The sequence below is a fragment of the Silurus meridionalis genome, chromosome 2 (assembly GCF_014805685.1).
Source record: "Silurus meridionalis isolate SWU-2019-XX chromosome 2, ASM1480568v1, whole genome shotgun sequence".
Classification (NCBI taxonomy): domain Eukaryota; kingdom Metazoa; phylum Chordata; class Actinopteri; order Siluriformes; family Siluridae; genus Silurus; species Silurus meridionalis.
In genome coordinates, this window is record NC_060885.1 from 17,493,615 (window position 1) to 17,519,343 (window position 25,729).

The 25,729-nt window shown below is 37.3% G+C and overlaps 2 protein-coding genes across 6 annotated transcripts in view; one reads left to right on the forward strand and one right to left on the reverse strand.

Annotated features, from left to right (window-relative positions):
- Positions 1-15,836, reverse strand: part of wdfy4 (WDFY family member 4) — a 44,490-nt gene extending 28,654 nt beyond the window's left edge. For all 5 annotated transcript variants that reach the window (XM_046867004.1, XM_046866998.1, XM_046867001.1 and 2 more), the window contains exons 1-18: positions 15,686-15,836; positions 14,857-15,101; positions 13,802-13,913; positions 12,928-13,031; positions 12,033-12,161; positions 11,753-11,942; positions 9,213-9,402; positions 8,431-8,591; positions 7,256-7,717; positions 7,063-7,164; positions 6,315-6,505; positions 4,860-5,458; positions 1,766-1,856; positions 1,350-1,564; positions 1,098-1,201; positions 748-979; positions 562-638; positions 84-302 (exon numbers count right to left, since the gene is read on the reverse strand). In XM_046867004.1, coding sequence (XP_046722960.1) covers positions 84-302; positions 562-638; positions 748-979; positions 1,098-1,201; positions 1,350-1,564; positions 1,766-1,856; positions 4,860-5,458; positions 6,315-6,505; positions 7,063-7,164; positions 7,256-7,717; positions 8,431-8,591; positions 9,213-9,402; positions 11,753-11,942; positions 12,033-12,161; positions 12,928-13,031; positions 13,802-13,913; positions 14,857-15,081 — 3,403 coding nt within the window. In that variant the 5' untranslated portion in view covers positions 15,082-15,101; positions 15,686-15,836. The remainder of the gene's footprint in view (positions 1-83; positions 303-561; positions 639-747; positions 980-1,097; positions 1,202-1,349; positions 1,565-1,765; positions 1,857-4,859; positions 5,459-6,314; positions 6,506-7,062; positions 7,165-7,255; positions 7,718-8,430; positions 8,592-9,212; positions 9,403-11,752; positions 11,943-12,032; positions 12,162-12,927; positions 13,032-13,801; positions 13,914-14,856; positions 15,102-15,685) is intronic.
- Positions 15,837-18,712: 2,876 nt separating this feature from the next.
- On the forward strand, positions 18,713-24,898 carry si:ch211-223a10.1 (palmitoyltransferase AKR1). The gene is given in 11 exon segments (XM_046872250.1): positions 18,713-19,051; positions 19,335-19,470; positions 19,591-19,701; positions 19,916-19,950; positions 19,953-20,047; positions 22,067-22,245; positions 22,353-22,426; positions 22,532-22,694; positions 22,792-22,874; positions 22,971-23,161; positions 23,704-24,898. Coding segments are annotated over 11 exon segments (1,632 nt in total). The 5' UTR covers positions 18,713-18,942; the 3' UTR covers positions 24,160-24,898.
- Positions 24,899-25,729: the final 831 nt, after the last annotated feature.

Consider the following 25,729-nt stretch of genomic DNA (forward strand, 5'->3'; position numbering starts at 1 on the left):
GAGCATAATTGAATGACTTGAATAGTAAGACTTTAATAACTATGCATTTGTTGCTAATGGTCACAATAAGGTTAGAAAGTCACCTAAGAATTGGTAAGCCTCCTCCTCAGTGGTAATCACCAGGCAGCCATCAGAGGAAGAGATGCTGACTGATAGACAGCTGAATTGCTGCTCGGCACGTGACATGTGACGCACCACTGTAAGCAAACGCACCGGGTGAGAGTCGCAGGCTGAGCTGAATCTGCTGATCAGAAACCAGCAGGTGAAAGACAGACCAGCAGTGGGAGGAAAACCCCGGCAGTCTAAGAATCAAAACACAAAAGAGTTGATCACTGGATGTCCTGTTTGGCTGCTACTGATGACATGCTAATGTACTGTAAAATCTAAACCTAATATACGAAATAAACGTTACAGATATATACATATTGCTTAAAACTGTAGATAAAGACCTTGGACCAGATCTGTGTTACATAAAACTATGCAAACATAATAAAGCTATGCAAAATTCAGAAGACTTGATATATGACAGTAAATAGACAGTAAATAAACAACATATCTCACCACCGCCAATGCCGCCATTGGAAATGGAGTCGGCACTTACACCTTTAACTGTGGCAAGAGATGGCAGAAACAGACACCTGGACATATAGGAAAACCATGATTATTGTTAAACATAGCTAAGCTCGTTTATTTGTTGAAAACTACAAAACAACCAATAATTTTAGATAGAATGGTGCTAGAACCCACCCATATCCACTGTCGGTCATGTCAAATTCTACAAATGATGGTGAGACTGACACTTTATAGGGCCGGAAGCTCCGTGGTGACGTTATTGAAACAAGACTAATAATCTGGTGAAGAGAAACAGGTGATGCAGTGTTCAGTAAGCTAAAACTTCTTTTAAGCGTTCGTCTGTCCTTTTTAGAACTTTTCTTTTCACCCTCTGCAACATCTTCAGTGCCTTGGTTAGCACAGGGTCCTGGAATAAAAAAAATATCTAAGTAAAATACAACACTGTTCTCTGACCTAAAATGCTTGCTAAGTCTGCATAATAAAACAAGAACTAGTGATAATGGGAAGTCTTTAATATCATGTACCATCAGAAAGAGAATTTAGGAGTGGTGGGTGATCCTCAAAAACAGGGAAGGAAGTACACTTTTCACTACTACATGTTTGGCGAACTTGTAAACACAGGAACTGTCTGGAAAAAGAACAAATATGGTAAATAAATGAGTTGCATATTTTTTTATTATTTAAATATAAATTTATCAAACAAAATCAGTCAAACGACTCAACAAGAAATCTAACCACTGAACATTCTGTACTTTCCGAATCATTTTAAAACCAACCTGAGGGACTTTTTGTCTATAGATTGAGAGGCAAGTTTTTCCAGGATGCGCACCACTGGCAGATGCAGTGAGTGTGTGCTGTTACTGAGGATGTCCCTACAGTGAGTCAGCAGGGTTTCCAGCAGGCCGGACTCGCACATGATCTGCCTGTTCTGCTCAGACTTTACTAGAGACTGCACATGATGAGCCACAGCTAACTGAAGCTCAAGAGACAGCTGTAGGAAAAAAAAAAAAATCACTGTACAACTTCAAATGGGTTTATTCTCAAGTAGGGCGGAGTGGTTATATTTGCCAAATTTGCATTATGTGCTTTAGTCTAAAAACACAGTCTTGTCATTCTGACCTCATTAAACTAGATCCAGTACATCTAGCCTGTGGTTTTCCAGAAGGTTTTAATAAAGAATAAAATCACTAACCTGAGGGTTACTGGGGCAGTAGATACGAGGCAGCAGAGTCATGATGACCTTAACTGCTCCAGGGTGCAGAATTGAATGATCACATGAAAACCTGAACAGAGATCAGTTTCTCAAACTTCACAATCTTTTCACTAATGCTTAAAAATTGACATTTACACAAAAATCTTAAAAATACAGGGGAATAAAGTTGATCAGTCACAACATGAAGTTATGGGAAAGAGTAGTGGAAGCCAAGCATAGGGAAGAGATGACCATCTGTGAGCAACAGTATGGTTTCATGCCGAGGAAGAGCACCACAGACGCAATATTTGTTTTGAAAATGTTGATGGAGAAGTATAGAGAACGTCAGAAGAAGTTGTATTGTGTGTTTGTGGATTTAGAGAAAGCGTATGACAGGGTGCCGAGAGAGGAGTTGTGGTATTGTATGAGGAAGTCAGGTGTGTCATAGAAGTATGTGAGGGTGGTGCAGGACATGTATGAGGACAGTGGGACAGCAGTGAAGTGTGCAGTAGGAATGGCAGACTGGTTCAAGGTGTAGGTGGGACTGCATCAAGGATCGACTCTGAGCTCTTTCCTGTTAGCAGTGGTGCTAGACAGGTTGATGGATGAGGTCAGACAGGAGACTCCATGGACTATGATGTTTGCGGATGATATTGTGATTTTTGTTGTGAGAGTAGGGAGCAGGTTGAGAAGAGCCTGGAGAGGTGGAGGTACGCACTGGAGAGAAGGGGAATTAGAGTCAGTAGGAGTAAGACAGAGTACATATGTGTGAATGAGAGGGAGGGCAGTGGAGTGGTGCAGTTGCAGGAAAAAGAGGTGGTGAAGGTGGAGGAGTTCAGGTACCTGGGGACAACAGTGCAAAGTTATGGAAAATGTGTGTTGGAGAAGTGAAGAAAAGAGTGCAGGCAGGGTGGCGTGGGTGGAGAAGAGTGACAGGAGTGATTTGTGATAGAAGAGTATCTGCAAGAGTGAAAGGGAAAGTTTATAGGTCTGTGGTGAGACCTGCGATGTTGTATGGTTTAGAGACAGTGGCATTGAGTAAAAGACAAAAGGTCGAGCTGGAGGTAGCAGCGCTAAAGAGATTTTTATTGAGAGTTACGAGGATGGACAGGATTAGAAATTAATTTATTAGAGGGACATCGCATGTAGACTGGTTTGGATGGTTTGGAGATGTGCAGAGGAGGGACATGGGGTATATCGGTAGGAGAATGCTGAGGATGGAACCACCAGGAAGGAGGAAAACAGGAAGACCAAGCAGGAGGTTTATGGATTTGGTGAGGAAGACATGCAGGTAGGTTTGGTTGGTTTAAAAGAGGCAGATGTAGAGGACTGGGGGGTATGGAAATGGATAATCTGATAATGGGAGAAGCCGATAGAAGAAGTAGAAGAATAAGAATAAGAAGACTTAGGTTATGCTGTGTTGCCTGCTATGCTTTTAGGCATAGAGCGATAATATTTCTTTCAGCTTGCATAACATTATTATATATAGTGTGTAGATTAGCATAATGTGTGTAGCAACAAAACAATTACAACCTAGCAAGTTTAGTTGGATTGTAGTTAAACTAGCATTTATTGATTTGGTTACCTTTAATTGGAGTGATGCCATAAAAATGTTCTGTGATTGTACTGAAAAAGTCTTGAACTGAGTTCAGTAAGGGGAATCTCCAGTGCAGCTCAAAAGACTAATTTAAAAGACATATATTATAAGGGTAAATATGTTGTATGTATCTTATGGCTACAATTAGCCAAGGAGTTTTGTGGTTCTTGGTTCTGAAAGTTTGATAAATTGTGAACAATGATGTGTATTTAGTTGTGCAATAAATGCATTTAGGGTGATATTTATACATGTATAATGCTCTTATAAATGTATCCGAATTTGTGGACTGCTCGGAGAATATGTTCTCACTCATCCAGTGATGGTAGATGAAGCAGAGAGGAGCTTTTCAAAGCTGAATCTAATCAATGGTGGAGACGTTTGGTCATGCCGTGTTTCACCCAGGGCTTCATGCAAGCTGGAACCACCATTGCCAGTTGGTGGTATCTACTGAACATACAGTTCACCTTCAGTTCAACATCAAGCAAAACATTTTGAGAGGAATAAATGATAAAATAAACTCTTGACACTAACTGGCTACAACACCCATGTCCTTATTTGCTCGGTTTTAATTTTTCGTCGTTAAAAATAAGATTTTGGGCTCATGATAATTTTAACAGATATCAATCAGTGTTTTACTTATATCATTCTATGAATAGATTGGTGTGCTGAGAGTAACATTACAGTATTTTCACATAAACTTTGTTGATTTAGCAAAGAGTCTTGTGTTAAAAATGATAATAGGAACATTATAGCCATAATAATTTATAGTACTTGGATACTTAAGTACATTAGGAGGCAAATACTTTTGTACTTTTACTCAAGTGAAAGTTTAAAGGGAGCGCATTTAATTTTACTGGAGTAATATTTTACCTACTGTATCTCTACTTTTTCTCAAGTACATGTTTTGTGTACTTCGTCCACCACGCAAAAAATTAACCTTACATTAACATTTGGTGTCACTGTTTTGTAGCTGGCTACAGTTTTGTTAAGCAGTAACAGACCTGATGTAGCATATTTGTGCTGTTAGTAAAACATTAATAGATTGCAAGATAAAGAGGGTAAAGAAAGAGGGTAGTAATTAACCATGCTTGTTTGTTCTCTTCTTGATTTTGAGACAAGGTCACAAACTGCATAAATCTCTACTGTGACAATTTAAATAAACTTTTCATACATTTTATAGAATTTCATTGTAAAATGATTCTTACAAATCTTAACTGTGTTTATGAATGTGTTATGATGGCTAAACACAGAAAGTAACCTAATGAGAAGTAACATATTTTTGATCTCACAAGGTCACTGTATGAAAGGCAAATGTGTCATGTTAATGAAACCTCCTTGGCAGCCAGAATTGCTTTGTCAGACTGGTTGCTGGCAGCGACATTAGCCATCTGGGAAAACACTACAGCCACACAAAAATGGCACTCTGCCTGATATTTAAATCCTACAACCTTATAATTTTCTGATGAGCAAATTATAAAAGAAATGAATAGCCCTTACCTCCCTGACTCTGCAGTTACAGACGATATAGACAGAGCTGCTTTTCTGATTCGCCCCTGAAAATCATCCTCTCCTGAATTGTGGCTCGTGACCTCCTGCTGATTCCCCTCACTCTCTGTAGACTCCTTTAGGTCAGCACACAAGTCTTTAGCCAAGCTGATACCAGTCCCAAACTTCTCAAGAAAGTCCAGTACTCTTAGGCAGTCCAGCAGTGGTGCAGAAAGAGGACATTCAGAACATTCAGTCAGCTTCAGAAAATCCTGGAACGTCCTGTAGTCCTTGTTTGCATCAGAATCCAGTGGTGCATTCCCAAGAAAGCAGCCAATCTGCAGAAGGGCCTCTGCCAGCCTTTCATAAAGGTGGGTGATGTGGAAGAAGTGAGCGTTGACAGGATGCAGGTGCACAGCCATGGCCATGGTGTGCAGTGTAAGCAGCAACAGCTCCATCAGACCTTGGTGACTAAGAGACGCCCAGACGCCTACTGGCTGCTGCAGCAGAGAACCTTCCATGTCAACTAGCATGGAGAGCAGACTGGTGAAGCCACCAGCTGTGCGGAAAGCATTCCAGCTGTTTGAATTTTCAAGTACTTTCAGGATAGACTGGGAGTAAGAAAGAGAAATTCGGATATCAGTCTTGGAATCATTAATGTAGCAATTATTGTAATTCATATTTGTTTTTCTAATGGGTGGGTCAAATGCTGAAACTGAGATGTGTTTAAAATGCACCAACAAATTATTTTATGATTCCAAATAATGGAAGGTTTAGGGTTATCCAGTTTACTCTGCTAATATATCAAAGAGCTATTAAGCCATAAAACAAAGCCAAAACCAATTGGCACTGGTACAAGTAATATGAATGACTGTAATATGTTTTGCACAATGGTCACGATAAATTGAAATGTTATCTATCTTCACTCAGTTAAACTATAATAGTCAAACTATTCTAGTAGTATTCTTGTGCTTGTAATCTAAAATATGGACATACACTAACTGGTTAATTTGGTTACACCTAATTGGATTGCTTTCACATTCCCTGATCTAATATTGCTCATTATTTTCAGTGTCACACTGCTGGGCTGCAGTCCTAATCAAATCCAGCTCGAGTTAACAGTGAAATGCATATTAGCAAATCAATCTGAATTTAGCTATAATGCAATCAGCATCCCAAAGGCTAGAGTAATAAATTCTCACACCTATTACGCATTAAACGCATTATAATTTGTTATAATTAAAAATAAAATCTAAGTCTGGATGCAGTCCCTAAACTTTGAGTTAAATTCTAGACTTCTAAACTCTCTCTCTCTCTCTCTCTCTCTCTCTCTCTCTCGATAGATAGATAGATAGATAGATAGATAGATAGATAGATAGATAGATAGATAGATAGATAGATAGATAGATAGATAGATTTATAGATTTATAGATAGATAGATGGATAATTTGACCATAATAGCCATACATGCAGCAGATCTAGTTTAAGTTGCAGTTCAGTCTCTGTGGAAGAACAAAGGGCTCCTATTGCAGTACTCATATACTCCTCTGGGTTGGTCTCAGACAACTGTTCCAGGATACACAGAGTTGGGCTGCGGTACATTTCATCATCCAGGAAGATCTTTATGTAGGGAATCATTCCAGAGTCCCGTATAAACACTGATGCAGTGAAGAGAAGTAAAATATTAAATGATTAATTTGCATGTATATAGTATGAACTTAATGAATTTACTTTCACTGTCCCATATTTCAACAAGTGACAACAATTGATGTGTTCATACATGGTTTGGTTTGAGTTATAGTCTTATGTCTGTCCCTGACCTGTCCATGTTTCTTCACTTCACTGTATCCCTGTTTTGTATTAGTTTTTAATTAGAGTGTCTATGTACACTTTGCCGTGAGGTCCCATCATGTATGTTTGTAGTCTAAATGCTGTATTTTTAATCCTCATTCTATGAACTCTCTGGTTTATACCTTTCATATTTTCCTTAACTGTTGATTGTAGAATGTTGATTGTAGAAACTCTGCCTAACTGTATTTTGTCCAAGAACACTGTCATGGATTCCTTGATAATAATAGTAGTGTTTGCTGAAGCTCACTTCTTTCATCCACATGATACATTCAAAAATAAAAATGGCCACCATTTTTTGCCTGTGCTATTTAAAATATGCATATGATTCTAACCTAATAACATTAGAAAATATATGCCAGGATACCTGTATTTCTGATGGATCTCAATGCCAGAGCAGCGACAACATTTAACATGTTTGTGGTGAGCTGACGCTCACTGTCTTCCATTCTCAGCTCACGCTTATTCACTGTAGACAGAGGAAATAGCATATTTTAAAAGAACTGAGAATTTACGATTTACGATTGTACAGAGTTACCTATGTGTTGCATGTGGTTCACCTGAAATGCCAGCCTTTCTCAGTATCTTAGCTCGCCGTCTGAGTTCCACCAACAGCAGATCCATCAACCCACCATCACTCAGCACGTCAGACAGCAAGCTACTTCTTATCACCATGCTGTGAAAACACTCCAGAGCAGCCATGCTAAAGGCCTGAGATGATCCCTCTTTTAGCACAGCCTGCACTTTGCGCAACGTATCATGAGGGATGTAGGAAAGCTTAAAAACCACAGTCTCTAGAAGCGTGAAAAAGAAGCTGTGCACAGTGGCTGGCTTCTGCCATGTACTATCAGCCAGCTGGGCCAGACTCTGCAGTGTCCACTCCAGCAGGAAAAAGTTGGCCGTGTCCCAAGACCAAATCATGTGGATGGTGCACAGGATTTGACTGCAGGTAAGTGCGCTGCCTGAACGCAAGAAGGAGGACTGAAGGATCTGAAACGCTCTGAGATTCTTCACTGCTTTTCCTAGAAATATGAAATTATACAATTAGTTTCTGAAAAATTCTTAAGCTTAATTCTTAATAATGAAAGTCTTTGTGTAGCCCTGTATCAGAGAATGACACAAAAGCACACGTTACAACATGGTCGCCTTTGCTTTCAAAAGAAGTAATGCAATTATATAGATGCAATTTTAGCACAGTCACAAAGTGATTTACATCTACCAAGAGGGTGTCATGACATTACAAATACCTTTGGGCTGTAATACACAGGAAACTTTGTGGTGAAATCAAATAACACTCTTAGAGATTGATTGAAATGGTATTATTCAGTACATGATGTATATAAAAACATCCTGAAGGTCTGTTATACAAAAGTGTGTATAATCTGGTCAAAAGTCTAAAAAATACTGGCTTTCTCACCACATAAAATTCACAGATTTTAGGGTAAATAAATATATTAGAGGAGGGCTAAGGAAATGTAATTTAATTCTTAATGAAAACCACATCAGGGCCAAAGAGAATCAGGTTTATATAAGTGGGGCAGGTTCGATTTCTCTCTGGAGTGAGGTGTTCTGCTTCATGATGAATGATGAACTGTGGTATGGATGAGGAGAGTGAATGCGGGGCAACTTAAGTAGGTTAGTGAGGAGGGTTCTACTTCATCATGTTGGACATAATTTCCTTTGCCTTTCTGTTAATCAAAGGTGATAGTGCGGAGATGCATTTGTGCTGATGTACCTGTGATTAAAGGTGGGTCAAATTTAAAGCCTGGTGGTTGTGGATTATTGACACAAATGGCCACTTTTAACTCAACCTTGCCAAATAAAGTGAAAGAGGCAATGAGACCCAGGAGGTCTTTTACTGGAGAAAAGTCCTCCTCTGATGTTTCCTCCTCACACCTGCAAAAGAAGAAAAAGCAAAAAAGATATATGTATATATGATGTGATTTTCTAAAGAAACTTTGTCTAATGTGTTAACTGTGATGTTTAAAATACCATATTTTAGTATACTTATAAGGATACAAAAAACTGATTTAGATTAAAATAAACCCAATAATGTTTGGCAAATCCTAGTTGGGTACCATTAATAATGTTCAGATTATTAAATAAACTATCATTAAACATAGTGTTTTGTTAGTGCCCTGTGATTGTGCACATGGCCTGAAAAATAGTCATGTCCTGTCGATGTATAAGGTCTCCCTTGGCTTGCAGTAACCTCACTTAGAATGATTTGTCGCTCAGAGTCAGAAAGAAGGCCAACATAATGCGATTGAATTCAATTTACCAATGATCTTATTAGGACCTCCTTTATTATTTAACACAGTGGTATTCAGTGAAACTGGTCAGGGAAAGTGAGAGACACTAGTGGAGTGACTTTCCTGGATGTAAACAAACCCAAATCAAACTGCAATATGTACAAAATGACATCTTTAAATCTATTGGGTTTTTCCAACATACTGATAAGTTTTGTAATTTTTTGCAAAAAATGTTGTATGATATTAAAAGAGAAATGATGCATACCTTGCCATGATAGCTTGGAGGACTGTGTAGCCATCATTGTTCTCAAACTCCTCAAAAAGTGCAGGGTTGTTTGTGTACGAGTCCTTAACAAAGGTGAACACATTTACAGCAACCTCAGCTAGAATCAGTCCATGAACCTGCTCGCTCATTTGCAGCAAATTCTGGATGCAGATCTTCATACAGTTCTTGGCTACACAAAAAAATAATGGGTAACACTATAACTACATGATTATATTATTACTATAATATTATATTACTATATCGATTATATAATGTCAATTTAGTGTATGGTTTGTATTCATATGTAAAAAAGACACAACAAATGAAAATGTGTGGGTGTTTTAACAATTCAGCATGCACACACTCTGCCCTGACTATAAATTCAAAGTCCTAGCCTATATATGCTTGTAGCTCATACTATATATATACAGGGAGTGCAGAATTATTAGGCAAGTTGTATTTTTGAGGATTAATTTTATTTGAGGATTTAATTTGAACAACAACCATGTTCTCAATGAACACAAAAAACTCATTAATATCAAAGCTGAATATTTTTGGAAGTAGTTTTTAGTTTTAGCTATTTTAGGGGGATATCTGTGTGTGCAGGTGACTATTACTGTGCATAATTATTAGGCAACTTAACAAAAAACAAATTCATACCCATTTCAATTATTTATTTTACCAGTGAAACCAATATAACATCTCAACATTCACAAATATACATTTCTGACATTCAAAACCAAACAAAAACAAATCAGTGACCAATATAGCCACCTTTCTTTGCAAGGACACTCAAAAGCCTGCCATCCATGGATTCTGTCAGTGTTTTGATCTGTTCACCATCAACATTGCGTGCAGCAGCAACCACAGCCTCCCAGACACTGTTCAGAGAGGTGTACTGTTTTCCCTCCTTGTAAATCGCACATTTGATGATGGACCACAGGTTCTCAATGGGGTTCAGATCAGGTGAACAAGGAGGCCATATCATTAGATTTTCTTCTTTTATACCCTTTCTTGCCAGCCACGCTGTGGAGTACTTGGGCGTGTGTGATGGAGCATTGTCCTGCATGAAAATCATGTTTTTCTTGAAGGATGCAGACTTCTTCCTGTACCACTGCTTGAAGAAGGTGTCTTCCAGAAACTGGCAGTAGGACTGGGAGTTCAGCTTGACTCCATCCTCAACCCGAAAAGGCCCCACAAGCTCATCTTTGATGATACCAGCCCAAACCAGTACTCCACCTCCACCTTGCTGGCGTCTGAGTCGGACTGGAGCTCTCTGCCCTTTACCAATCCAGCCACGGGCCCATCCATCTGGCCCATCAAGACTCACTCTCATTTCATCAGTCCATAAAACCTTAGAAAAATCAGTCTTGAGATATTTCTTGGCCCAGTCTTGACGTTTCAGCTTGTGTGTCTTGTTCAGTGGTGGTCGACTTTCTGCCTTTCTTACCTTGGCCATGTCTCTGAGTATTGCACACCTTGTGCTTTTGGGCACTCAGTGATGTTGCAGCTCTGAAATATGGCCAAACTGGTGGCAAGTGGCATCTTGGCAGCTGCACGCTTGACTTTTCTCAGTTCACGGGCAGTTATTTTGCGCCTTGGTTTTTCCACACGCTTCTTGCGACCCTGTCGACTATTTTGAATGAAACGCTTGATTGTTCGATGATCACGCTTCAGAAGCTTGGCTATTTTAAGACTGCTGCATCCCTCTGCAATATATCTCACTATTTTTGACTTTTCTGAGCCTGTCAAGTCCTTCTTTTGACCCATTTTGCCAAAGGAAAGGAAGTTGCCTAATAATTATGCACACCTGATATAGGGTGTTGATGTCATTAGACCACACCCTTCTCATTACAGAGATGCACATCACCTAATATGCTTAATTGGTAGTAGGCTTTCCAGCCTATACAGCTTGGAGTAAGACAACATGCATAACGAGGATGATGTGGTCAAAATACTCATTGCCTAATAATTCTGCACTCCCTGTATATATATATATATATATATATATATATATATATATATATATATATATATATATATATAGTATGAAACATATATTCAGTTTTAAGAATCTCTCTTAAAAGTTGAAAATCCTGACAATTCACCATATCGAGCGAGTGAATGAATGAATGAATGAATGAATGAATGAATGAATGAATGAAGGATGGAAGGAATGAAGACCTTTGTCTGCTGAAATAAGTAGAACAGTTAGGTGGATCATATCTTAAAAATGTTTTATATTAAATGTAAAACACACACACACACACACACTAACACACACACACATCTGTATTACTAGAATAAATCCATCTGTATTAATAGTATAAATCTAATTATTTCAAAAAAATGTTATAAATTATTGATTAAATATAATAAAAAAGTATATTAAATTAATTTGATTTATTCTATTTTATTTAAATAAAATATTTGAAAATGGTATTTTATATATAATTTAACCAAGCAGGCATTTAATTCAAATTTTTTTTATGTAAACTGTTAAAATTGTAATGATTACAAATATATAGGGTAGTGCCGACCTTGCAATGCTGGAACTGTGTTTGGAACCTGTGCAGCTGATACAGCCCTGAGCACACGGGAGGCCTGTCTCCTCCATGAGGAGCTACACTGATCCCACAGGGAGGTGAGGGCAATGATCACACACTGCAGCTCCTCGGTTTCCACCATCTGTTCGACAAAGCGCACATGTCTGCACAGCTGCAGGATCACCTGAAGTGCACAACACATACATGCATAGCTCATATTTTGTATTACAAAATACACAGTGTGACTGACATCACAATTTAAGGACTGATTTACCTGAATTAATAGGTCCTGGAATGAACAGTTGTCATTATTGCTGGGTTGTTTGTCAGGAAGGGCTACAAACAGATAGAAGCACTTCACTAAAGCCGCAGCTAGTCCAGTGATAATTGCTGCATTCACTCCCTGTAGAAACCATAACTATTACACTTATGCTGATTAACTAATAAATAACACTTTGGACATCAGTTTCAGTCTGATGTTAATGAAATCAAGCTGTGGATGAAAAAAATCTTAAATGTGTACATCACTTAAAGAAAGACCCAATGAATCACCATTCATATTACATGACCTCATTACTACAAACTGTTTACATGCTGTTTTTGCACATTTTGTTTACATTTTTGTTAATTACAATGTTCACTTTACTCTTTTACACACCGCAGTATGAAATATACAACAGCTTTACTGGTGGCGCTATTTTGTGTTTTGTGTATTTGTCTTGCACTGTCCTGTATTGTCTTGCACTGTCTTTTGTTGTCTTTGCACTGTTTGCACCAGGTTGCACTCGATGCACTTAATGTGCTGAGGACACTTACTAGTCCTTAGCCCTGTGTTTACTGTGATGTAGCTTGTGTTGTTTTATGTAGCACCAGGGTTCAGGTGGAATGTTGTTTTATTTCACTGTGTACTGCATCAGCTATATATATGGTTAAACTCCCTAGATGATCCAAAATAAGCTACTTCCAAAAAAGGAATAATGATGAAGTGAAGGAAACTTGTCATATGCTGGTTAGTCATGTGGCTTGGCTTATTATGACGAAATTCTAGCGTGAAAAATGTTCAATGTTTCAATGATTAGCTTAATGTAAGCTACATTACAGCAACATTTATGTGCATTATGTGCATATTAATTCATATTTAGCACATATTAAAATTAATGTATACTTACAGCATCAATGGTAGACAAAAAAGATGTGGCCTTCAGCAGCAGCCACCCTTTACTGCCATGTTCTGCTATTTGGAAAAACTGCTGCAACTCATATCGTGCTTCCTCTATTGAATACAAAAATAAACATGATATATTGAGTAAATGCGTTTTATTGCTCTATTATAGTTAAGTGCAAAAGTGTGAGATTTCAGCTTCACAAGGCCATAACACTAGTTTATATTTTGTATCATTTTCCCTTATTAGCTGATCGTAAAGCTATTTACAAACTGAATTAGCTGCCTTAAGCAGACGAAGAAGCCTTTATTTGTAGCACATATTTTGCAATTCTGTTTGTGTCACATATTCTAGCTTCTTATGAAGTTGACAGAGGAGAGAGTACAGGTTTAACCATGATATGGTAGGCATGAAGCAGAGAATGTGAAGGGAAGTGGGTTAAGGGAAGTGGTCGTTCAGTGGGTTGGACGTTAAACTTCAGATCCAAAGGTTTTTAGTACAGATACCAGCACCAACAAGCTGCCTCTTAATTGCTCAATTGTATAAATGAGATAATTGCAAGTCACTCTGGATCAGGTCATCTACCAAATCACATAAATGTAAATGTAGCCCAACAGTGGCACATCGGAACTGCTAAAGGATGAACCCTTAAGCTCCAGACCAGTAACCAAAGGTCTTAACCTTTGAGCCATTAGATGAATTAAAAATGCAAATCACTCTCCAATTTCTTACCAATTTGACAAACATATATTTAAAAAAGAGATGCAGCTATCTTCTGGGTAAACTGTGCACTTCTAATATGCTATAATCAGCCTCAAGCCCACCCACTCAACACAGTTTATCAGTGCCAACTCCACTGAAGAAAGCAGCTTAAGGGTACCTGCAGGTTTTCTGGACACTCTCTGCTGTATGTGAAACACCAGCGTCTCTGTGACATGAGTAGCCAAAATCTGGAGATCCACGTCCTCAGTGGCTCTACTGCATTCACACACCTTCAAGACAACAGAGACACTTACGCTGATATTTCTGAGAATGTCTGAAACAGCATATGAACAGATATTGTAACGTCAAAGTAACAATTAGTACTTTCTGTGATGCTTATATTTATAAATCTTTAAAACTTTAATAATGAACTGAAAGACAGATTACCCAGAAATCTAATAATGGTAAGCAGTTCTCTGACAATATAGAATTATTTCACTGTTAATTATAATGAATTGCCAAAATAATATACTGCTCTTTATAACGAATATACAAATTTGTGCATTATGTTAAAACAATTCTATTTTTATTATTAATTACAATTATAAAAACATTATAAATGTCACACTCGAACGCTTTAAGTAAAGTTCTTAAATTATAAAACTACTGCATTTTAACTATTCAGTAAAACATAGCCTAGCTCATTCAGAGTATGTTTTTTTTTGTTTTTATAAGAGTACAGAAGATGCATTCAAACTATGTTCAGTGCACTTTCATAAACACAGATGGACCTTTCATTTCTCTATTATATGAACACCTTCCGTCTACTATTTCACATGACTTCTCCAAAAGAATTGTTCTTTCAGTGGTGCCTAAAGCCCACACACATGCTCTGTGTGGAATGTGGTTCTGCTAATGTCCAGTAAGTCCTATAACTATGCTCACATGGCACACTGTTAAAAGTCTTTTTCTAAAAATCTACATCAGCACTGCTCAAAAGACCATTTAAACAAATCTAGACAGAGTAAATATTAGTTTGATCTGAGTGGATTTCTAAGGTAAGGGTTATTACATTCAGTCATTTCTGCACTGTACTTTACAAATGAAATATGTTGTTAATGAGGTTGTGTTGATTTCAAAGTGTTAAAAGTTTCCATTATTTCCTTATTCTCTATTAAGACAGAGTTCTTGACTAATAAGATTTCCTTCTCTATCTCTAAGTGAGTTTGTTACCTTAATAAATATGGGCAGAAGGAAAAGGAGCTGCTCCTCTCTCTGTTCTGTTGTTGCACTGGCCAGCTCTTGAAGTTTTTCTTGGAGAGCTGTGGCTGCATCCAGTCCTCCACCTGAGTCGTCCTTGTGCCCAGGTCCTATCCAAGGCTCATCTAGCTTCAGCTCTGTCTCTGCACTTTCCCCTGAAGAACTCAATTCTCCAGTCTCCTTATTGATCCTCTCCATATCTTAAATGGCTTTCGTTACTAAACAGGTCAAAACAAACATCCCTTTTTGTTTATTGCTTCCTGTTTAAATCCAGAGGAGGCTTAGAGAAATACCTGGACATTATTCAGTCCCTCCAGAGAACAGTACAAAAACATTATTGCACAACCTAACAGTGCAGGCACTGTTGTTTGTTAATCCTCATTTCACAAGATGATAATTAATCCTGTGATGTTGCATGCTTTTAGTGCAGAAGAAAGAATAATTTGCAAGATCTATGCAGCAGCTACAGAGAACTCCTCAGCTGTGGTTAATGCCAAACCTTAACACATCATGCGTAAAATCACGGGTAATAATATATGTGCATGCAGGAAATATATGCCTTTTATAGTCACTCTGAAGTTCCTTGTTTAAAGTTTCTTTTAGTTCTACCTCCGCATGCCACCACTGAACAGGTAGGGTAGGGTTTGTATACCAAAAGCACATGCCTCATTCCACACAGTATGAATTAGACAGATAACATGCACATTACAGTAGGAAGCTCTACAATGTACTGGCTTACTATATAAATCATTTGCAAATCTTTTTTTTTAACCAAAGATTTTTAAAGGTTTCTCTAACTTACCTGTGGCTTGGTGAGAGGCATCACCTTTTGCCTTTAGCATTTGGGAACAGTCTAACTTAGGCAAGAGGTCTTCTTTTGTGCGCTTACCAAGAAGCCAGCTGAGACATGCCTGTCAGAAACCTCCCTCTTATCTGCCAGTTAATAATCTGCACTGGGGGGCTGAACTTTGCACAAAGAAGCACTCTTACATCAGCTGCACGTCATGTGCTTTACTTCCTACACAGGGAGAAAAATGAGAAGTGAAGGTCTTGTGTGTTTGTCTTGACTTGACCAGAGTTTTTAAGCTTGAATAAAGATTCCTCACTATCAAATAATCCATATTTAATATATAACCTTATGTATTTATAGTTCCCAATCTTGAAAATTCTTTTGCAACTGAGGCCTAAAAATACTCAACTGCACAATCAGTATGCAGATTCATTCATGAAAAGGGGAGGGGAGGTGTTAAAAAGGAGGGGGTATCATTTGGGGAAATGAGCAGCTTACAATTTATCATTTTGTAGTACTGACATCATGTGGTTTGCAGAGGAATCACAAAGATGGGAAAAGGATTCAAAAATAAATGAAAGAACAGGAACAAAAAAGCTATTAATACACAATTGTATAAAATCATTTTTGTTGTTGTCTGGCAGCCCAGTCTCACAGCATTTCGTGATATAGTTACAAAATGTAATCTATTGATTCGTGTTAATAGACACAAATTGACCTCTTTTTTCGGGTCAAGTTCGTAACTATATGACGAAATGGCGTGAGACTCTGCTGGCGTCTGGCTACTTATTATAATGTTAAAACATGCTGATTAGCTGATTCAAAAAAGTGAATACTCAAAACAATTATTGTTATCGCTAGTACACTGATTTATTTTATTTTTCTGAATTTGTTGGGTTTTCATCTTGCTTAAGAGACGCAAAATAAAATATATAGGTACATTTGTAATGTCATAGGCGCCAAAAATCTGCAAAAATTAATGGGTAAAAAGAGATTTCATAGGTAACATGCTATTCAGTTCTTTTTACACTAAATATGTACAGTACATTTGACCTTTTCCAGTTATGTGCTAAATGTAAACGTTATTATTTTTCCCCCCATTTTTCTCAATCTACTTTCAGCTTTCAAATAGTATTGTGTGTATTTTGTTTGTGTTATTTAATTGTATTTATTAGAACTCCGTATTTCAGTCATATTTTTGAATATTCTTTTATATTTTGTATTTTTTTTTTTTTTTTTTTTTTTTGTCTGCAGCTGTTCAGCTCTGCATATCCTGTGAGAAATAACATTAAATTAAATGTATTAATCAATATAATTATATATTTCCACTGAGTATGTTCCAGTTTGGAAACTGAACTCTGTTTGTTTTTCATCGGAAGTAATTCTACATTATCCTAAGCCATATACACTTGTCCATTGTACTACATCCACTATGCAGTCTACTAAGTACATTATTCATGCTGGGATTTATGTGAATGAGGTTTTAAACCACAATGAATGACTAAATTGTGTAAATGATCAGGGGAAAGGTTCATCTAATAATCCAGCTTAGTTCATAACACAGTCTAATATGGTCTAACTGGCAAACAACTACCAACTATCAGCTGAGAAGTCTCTGTTATGTTATGTTATGTTATGTTATGTTATGTTATGTTATGTTATGTTATGTTATGTTATGTTATATTATATGTTATATTATATGTTATATTATATATTATATTATATGTTATATTATATATTATATGTTATGTTATATTATATGTTATGTTATGTTATATGTTATGTTATATTATGTTATATTATATTATATTATATATTATATGTTATGTTATGTTATGTTATGTTATGTTATATTATATGTTATATTATATATTATATTATATTATATATTATATGTTATATGTTATGTTATGTTATGTTATGTTATGTTATGTTATGTTATGTTATGTTATGTTATGTTATGTTATGTTATGTGTTATGTTATGTTATGTTATGTTATGTCAAAATCAAATTACAGAATAGCAAAATAGAGGAAAATAATTAGAAAATCTCAAACATTTATAGATTTTTGTAGTGAATTAATATATCCACTTACCAGCAAGCAAACTCAAAGCAAGTCAAGAAGTTTTTATTGTCATTTCTACCAGATATAGCTGATGCAGTACACAGCGAAATGAGACAATGTTCATCCAGAACCCTGGTGCTACATAAAACAACATAGAGCTACATAACAGAACACAGAGTTAAGGACTAAAGTTAGTGTCCTCACCACATAAAGTGCATCATGTGTAACCGAGTGCAAACAGTGAAGACAAAAAACAGTGCAGACAGACAACACAAGACAGTGTGGGACAGACACACAAAATACAAAATAGTGCCGACCAGTAAACCTATTGTATAGTATGATTATACAGTAGTGTGCAAAAGAGGACTATAAACAAGAGAGTATTTGTAAACATAAACACAATGTAGTGCAAAAACAGCAGTAGCAGCAGTTAAAAGGGGCGAAAAACAGCATGTAAACAGTATAATATGATTAAATATAAATATAATGTGTGGTGGAATGGATTGAGATGAGTAATGAGTGTGTTGAGTAAAGGTTGTACAGTTCAGACAAACAGTTCAGTACAGTACATTTGTGTGTTACACAAGTGTGTGTGTGTTATGTACAGTTCAGTTCTGTGTTTTGGGCAACCTGATGGCTTGAGGAAAAAAACTTTTAGGAATGCTTCAGAACCTCTTTCCTGATCGCAGGAGGGTGAGGAGTGTGTGTGAGGGGTGTGTGAGGGGTGTGTGGGATCGTCCTCAATGCTGTTGGCTTTGCGGATGCAGCGTGTGGTGTAATCTTGTGGTGAGGTGTGCTGTATACTTGCATATATGTTTGTTTATTCACTCATTTTCTAAATGAACCATTTTTGTGAATAAGTATGTCTAAATAGAGAAAGCTAAAGTGTTTAGGATATTAATGTAGTCGGTTTTCTTCGGCCTGTATTTTGAAGTTGAACTGAATAATAGTCATGACGATCGCTCGTCACGTGAATACCAGAATCCAGTCAGACGCGAGAGGCGCGGCTCTGTGTCGGTTCAGTTTTGGACAGAGCTACAGAGGGGATTCGACTCACTGTACTGATTCGGTTTGTTTGCTCGGTGTGGAATTAGCGCTTTATTACACCGACTAAGGAGCTTTATTTTTTTATTTTTTCCCCTCAAAGTCTGCAGAGTGTGTAGAAGCTGAGTATATTCTAGGTAATGGTTGTAATTGTCGCACAATGCCGCTGGTGACTGGAGGAAGCGGTGTGTTTGAGGCGGTACAGCGGGGAGACGATGAACAGGTAGCGCTGCTGATTGACCAGGACCCAAACCTCCTGCAGCTTAGAGGTCTGACTTCCACATACACTCCTGCAGCGCCCTGCTTGTTTTTTTAATAATTAATGAATTACTTACTCACATTTATTTATTGTTTCATGCACCGTGTTTTCTTATAAAACAATAGCGATATTTAGTTTTTCACACTGTAATACCTTCATATAGCATTAAAGGTGACTTATAGGTTGATTTGAAATTTGCACTAGAAGTATAATAATTATAATGACATTTTACGTGAAGCAGTTATGAACAAATATTTTGGTGTTATAAAAGTAAGTCAGTGTTTTATTCTCAGGTTGGGGTGGATTTACTGCTCTCCATTTTGCGGCCCTTCACGGGAATCGGCCAATAGCTGAACTCCTCCTGAACAGAGGTGCAGACCCCAACATACCCTGTAATGTCGGGCAAACCCCCTTCCACTTTGCCTGCCGGTATGGAGTCCCTTCTTCTCAACATCCCCCTATTTCACATTGCTCATTATTATATACTTTTTACACATTCACAGAGCATCTGGTGCAGTATATGTAAAATGATTTCCCCTCCTGTAACAGACATGGTAACGTAAACATCATGCACACAATGTTGCAGCATGGGGCAGACCTGCGCATTGTTGATCAGCAGGGGAGAACATCACTGCATCATGCAGTCAGTGGAGGAAGCATGTGAGTAACTCGATCTTCTGTATAATCTGATTTAAGACATTATGCTCATCTGGTGTGTAATCTGTCTCGTGTTCTGCATTAGCGTATCTCCTGCAGGGTTCAAAGCAAGCAGAGTGGCTTTGCAGGAACTAGGGGTGTTTATCATATTGATTATTGACTAATATTAAATATCTCATTGCACTGACTCTCTTTCTCACTGTTGTCTGATAATCAGTGTTGCCATGCAGTACCTCTGGGAGACAAGCATGTTCGATTCTCAGATGCTGACCACTTCTTAATCACTCCACTACACATGGCGGCGTCCACCGGGAATGCAGATGTGGTCCGGTATCTGCTACGAGAAAACGTGAGCTGCTGAATTGGGTTGGAGGATGCATTATTATTTAAAATTATAGTCTAATATATCAATTTATTGAGCAATGTGAGTGTTTATATATATATTTAACATTTATAACATTTTTAAACTCGAGTTATTATTTATTTAATTGCAGTACTGCTGTTACCATTAATAATAATAATAATATAGATAATAATGCAGTACGAATACAGTACAACACATCAACAACAACAAAGATAATGTCTAAGGTCTAAGGAAACATTGAAAAGTTCAACTCAGTTTGAATTTGGATCTGACCACAAAGTTTTAGATTTATAAAATATTTATATATATATATATATATATATATATATATATATATATATATATATATATTAAAAAGAAAGGAAATATTGAATAAATTGAATACTTAATATTTAGGATTCTGTACTATCTGTAGGTCTCTATTTAAATCGAAGCCGATGTGTGATCTTGAGCAAGTTACAGTAATTTCCGGGCTATTAAGCGCACCCAAATATAAGCCTCACCCACTGAATTTTACAAAGATTTTTATTTTGAACATAAATACGCCGCACCTGTCTATAAGCCGCAGGTGTCTACACTGAAACTAATGAACTTTACACAGGCTTTAATAAAAGACAGTGTCTGTTACACGGCTTGTATCTAAACAGAAGCCTACCAAGAAAGTCATTGTTTACTGTCTTCCTCCTTCCTTTCACAACAATTTTTCTCGGGAGTTTATCTTTTGGCATCGTCGTGCGTTTAAAAATCACCATCGGTGAATCTTTTCTCTCGATGCCGTGCAGCTCAGAACACAGGTGAAGTGCGTTTTTTCATGCCCCGTTGTTTTCAGCGTGACGAATGATTCACATTTCCTGTTGACAGTCCGAGTGAGCGGCAGGTCAAACGTCAGAGGAACCTCATCCATATTTATGATGTGGTGCGGCCCGATTCAGTGGGAGCGCGATTTGATTGTATATAAAGAATTTCATTGGTTCACCTGAACCCGTTCAGCAATTTCATTGGTCTAATGTTATGGGGCTCAGGTTTTTGGCATGAATCTTGTCAAACCGGGAAAAACCCAGGAAAAATCCATAAATTAGCCGCTTCATTGTTTAAGCCGCAGGGTTCAAAGCATGGGAAAAAAGTAGCGGCTTATAGTCCGGAAAATACGGTAAATGCTTTGTACAAAAAGTGGTTCATAATATTTTGCACGAACTTGTGGAGTTAATGCTAGCTCATGTGCACTCTGTCATTAAAGCAAATCATTGCAATACCAAATCCTAAAAAAATAAGATTTGTATGTAAATATAATATGTTCAGATAAAAATGATGAAAAAAAGCATTTGCAGTAGTGCTCTGAGATTTTTAATAAAATAAGGTGCAATTTAAATAAATAGTGAAAAAGCGGCAGGCAATTCATTTTTTTTTTAGACAATTTATACGAGTACATTGAGTTTTGGGGAAAAAAGGTATTTGTTATCCCATTCAGCTATATAAAGTATATTAGAAATATTTTTACACAATTACCCAATTCACCCACAAGTCACACGATTAAACAAATTGTAGGCAGCTAATGCAAGAAAACCTATAGTCCTCTATAGGTCCTGGTATACAGTAGGATTTAAAAGTCTGTGAGAATATTAGAATGTTAGAATATTGTTTATAGATGTATTACTAAATGTACACAGATTGTAAGATAATTTGCAGGATAAAAAAGAGGGAGTCTAATCTAGAGAGATTTGTGGAAGATTTGATAGATAACCCAAACATCTCTCCAAAGCAGTTAGTTTGCATTATTACTGTGGAAGTTAAAGAATATGTTGTGTGTAGACCTTCTGGTGAGTCACTGTAGTGAAGTGGAGCAGACAGAGATGGTCTTAATTGGCTTTGGGACAATGCAATCTTAACCTAATTACTGTAAGTCTATAATCATTGAAACACACTTATTTGTTTAAAAATGCAGGCTCACGTTTAATGTTAATACAAATGTAATGGAACATTTAACACGTTTTTCTCCTTCACCAGCGATGTTCAGCAGATGCAGTTGACCACCAGGGGGCGACAGCACTGCACGTGGCTGCTGAGAAAGGCGCTATCGAAGTGTGCTGGTCACTTCTGCGCAGCACAGAGCTGCACATTTTACACATAAAAAACCACTCCGGCCTCACACCTTTAGACCTCTGCAGTCGCGGAACGACCTTTAGGTGTGTTCGCCACCACTTCATTGTTCATGTTTAACTGAGCAGAAATGTAAGACGCAAAATCACATGCACATCCGTGATAATTATTATTATTTTTTTCTGTGTTCCAGACATCAGCAGCTCACCAAAATGTTAGTGAGATTTATCAATAAACCAAAGAATCAGAAGCCCAGAGAATCCTATGGTATCTTTTATACATTGTCCTTAAACACAGCATATTTAAATTTAAGTATAAGAGAATTCCTGCCCTAATGGCTGTTGTGTGTTTATTTTTTTATTTCTAATGCAGTGATGTACAACTGGACATTTCTTTTGCCGAGTATCAGCGGGGCAGTGGTGCTGCTCATAGCGGCGATTTTGGGAGACAAAGGAGGCGTGTTTTGTGTGCTGTTCTTTCCCCTGCTGGCAAAAGTCACCTTGTCTCAGTACCACAGAATGAGTGACTATCAGAGGTTAGAGGGATGTTGCTATCTTATGTCGTTGTACTACTTCATCACGGTTTATTTGGAGAGTTATTTTGTTTCTTTGTTCTTCTCTTTTCACTTCTAGGTTACCCAATCCTGTCTATCTTGGAACTTTGACTGCAGGAATAATACATACTGTAATCTGCTTTTACTATAGAATTCTGCCTAATATCCTACCCTGGTAAAAGCTGATATTATGTACTGCATAAAATGTGTTTGATTGTTTTGATACACACTATACTAAGGTTGTCCTTAACCTACTACATATTTGGCCAGCTTATGCACTCTTAAATGTTTCAGTTCTTCATTTTTCTATGGTTCTCTGGCTCTTCTGGAAGCTCCTAACACAGGATCCCGGCCAGCTGCATGCAGCTGATGCAGATCCTCGATTCTCCAGCATAGCAGACTTGGTGGAGTCTAATCAGAGTCTTACACGGTTCTGTATTAACTGTGAGGTGAGAAATATCCATAGCAGACACTTTTTTTGTTTGTTTTGAATAGTTGTCTTGATAGGAAATCACAAATTGGATATTACATGCATAGTGGGCATCTTCATATATATGGGAAACGAATACATAATAGCTTCATGCAACTTTATTAATAACTTTATTGAATACTCAACATAGTTGCCATATCTTTGTAAAATAAATAAATAAATAAATAAAAATAAATAAATAAAAACACCATAGACACCCAGACTCGTCACCTCCCAACATTGCCTTCCAGTTTAGAAGTAGTGTCAGGTGTGACATGCTCGCTATTGTTTCCTATTAAAGTTCATCGTCAACCATTTGACATCTCCAATCCAGTCGTGAGAATAATTTCAATATTCCCTTGCCAAATGAGTTCTTAAATGCTATTCAAAAATGTTCTATTTTGCAGGACATTTTGCTTGTGTTAATTTCCCGTATGTGTGAAGACTTTGACACCCAATATAATTTGTATAATTTATTAAGATTTATTACATAGATTTTTGCTTTCCTATACATCATGCTAGCTGTTCCAAGTGGCCAACTGCAAACACTGTCATCTGTGTGACCTTTGTGTGATGGATTACGATCACCACTGCCTCTTCCTAAATCGCTGCGTGGGCCAGAACAACCACCGTGTCTTCTTACTCTTCATCCTGACCATGATATTGGCACAGGTCTTCTTCATTATCACTGCTGGGTATTATCTTTACTGGAGGTCAGAGGTGGAGGAGAGCTGGAGCTCAGTAGCAACGAAAGAAGCTTGGGTGCTCTTGCTTCTTTTAATCAATGCACTCGCTGTCCTGTGGGAGACCTGGCTTTTCTCTGAGCAGTGTAAATCCATCTCCACTGGAACCACCACGTACTTCAGGCAAGGTCGGCAAAAGAAGACTTCTTTTAGCAAGCGTGTGGCCACAGTACTTTTGTTTCTGGTTGAAGGGAAGAATTTTAGGAGCCAAAATCAAAATGCTGTTGACATTTAGTTGTAAGGCAGTTTACTTTCTATACAGACAGTTGCTTTACAGTAAGATTTATTACGTCATTAAGAGTGAGGAATACCTGCTGTTTCTTGAAGTTTTATTGGTGTTTAAACTTTTTTAACGGGTCAAGCATCACTTTGTGCTTCTTACAGAGGAGATATTTTACCTTCTCACTGTTCGATCCACACAGTTTTAATGTTGACATTCATTTTATACTTTTTTTTTAATGGACTGTTTATTCAAATATCATGCACTTTTCTTTTTATAATTGAATGCAATATATGGTATTTGGTTTGCATAGCCAGGTTTCAAGTGCTCTAAACAAAATGAACAGTATGGTTGTACAAAGTACTATGGTATTATTGGGTATACTGAGCTTATACCTTCACTCAACTATGCAGTAAATCAGTGGGATTGTTATGGGAACATTACTGGTCAGACTTTATTTGCATGGTGGCTCATGCTCCACCCAGTACGAGAGTAACATGCTCATTGTGACTATTAAACTGTGCACTAAGTGTATATTGGGGTGTAATCCAGAGGCATTATAAGTATCTGTTTTATGCTACCAGTGTTTCCAATGTGTATCTGTTTTTATATTTAAGATTTATACCCAATGTGCTCATGGCCTTTTTTTTCCACATCAATTAAAAAAAAAAAGTGGTAGAAATATCAGCACTGTCAGCAGGTCGTAAATAAATGCTGTAAAATGCATAGCACAACATGACAGTTAAAAACCTTATGCTTGCCTGGCTTTTTGTTGTGTTCTGCATGCACATTATTAGTCTCACCTACTCTAGGAGCCGTGTGTAGTGTGTGACTCCTTTTTATTTCTGTACTTGTATTTTTGTATTTATTATCATATCTGTGTTTTCTGTGTTTTTCTTTGTGTTCAAACTTAATAATGTATTTGTATTTGGTGGCATCTGTTGTGTGTGTGCGTGTGTGCGCGTGTGTGTGCCCTGCTGCATCATACAATCAACTAGTGAGCCAATCAATTTGTAGCTGTACAAAATATAAAACCCAGCATATAAAGGTCAGGTTTATATTCACATCAAAGATCGCTGGAGGTGGAGGGTCATAATCTCAGTGTTGTGGATCACCTGGGATTTTTTTGCACAACAGTCTCCATAGAATAGTGTGAAAAACATCAAACATCCAGTGAGTGACAGTTCTATGAGCAGAAACGCCTTGCTGATGATAGACCAAAGTAAAGTCTGTTATGGAAGGCTACAGTGACTCAATAACTATTTACCGCATAGGTAAGCAGAAAAGCATCTAAGAGTGCATAATGTCAAACATTCAAGCAGGTTGAGATACAGCAAAAGATACTCCATTTCTTTCAGTCACAAAAAGGAATCGGAGGCTACAGTGGATTTTTTCTTGCTGTGGACAGTTTTAGCAAATTGTTTACTACAATTCAATAAATTTTTATTTGTATAGCTGCACATTTTTATATCTAACCTACATTGGGCTCTTTTAGTAAATCTGTGCCAACTGTTGCCTCAGATATCTGTTCTTGGCTAATGCATAAGTGTCTACAAACACACAAAGTAATATAGAATAATATTTA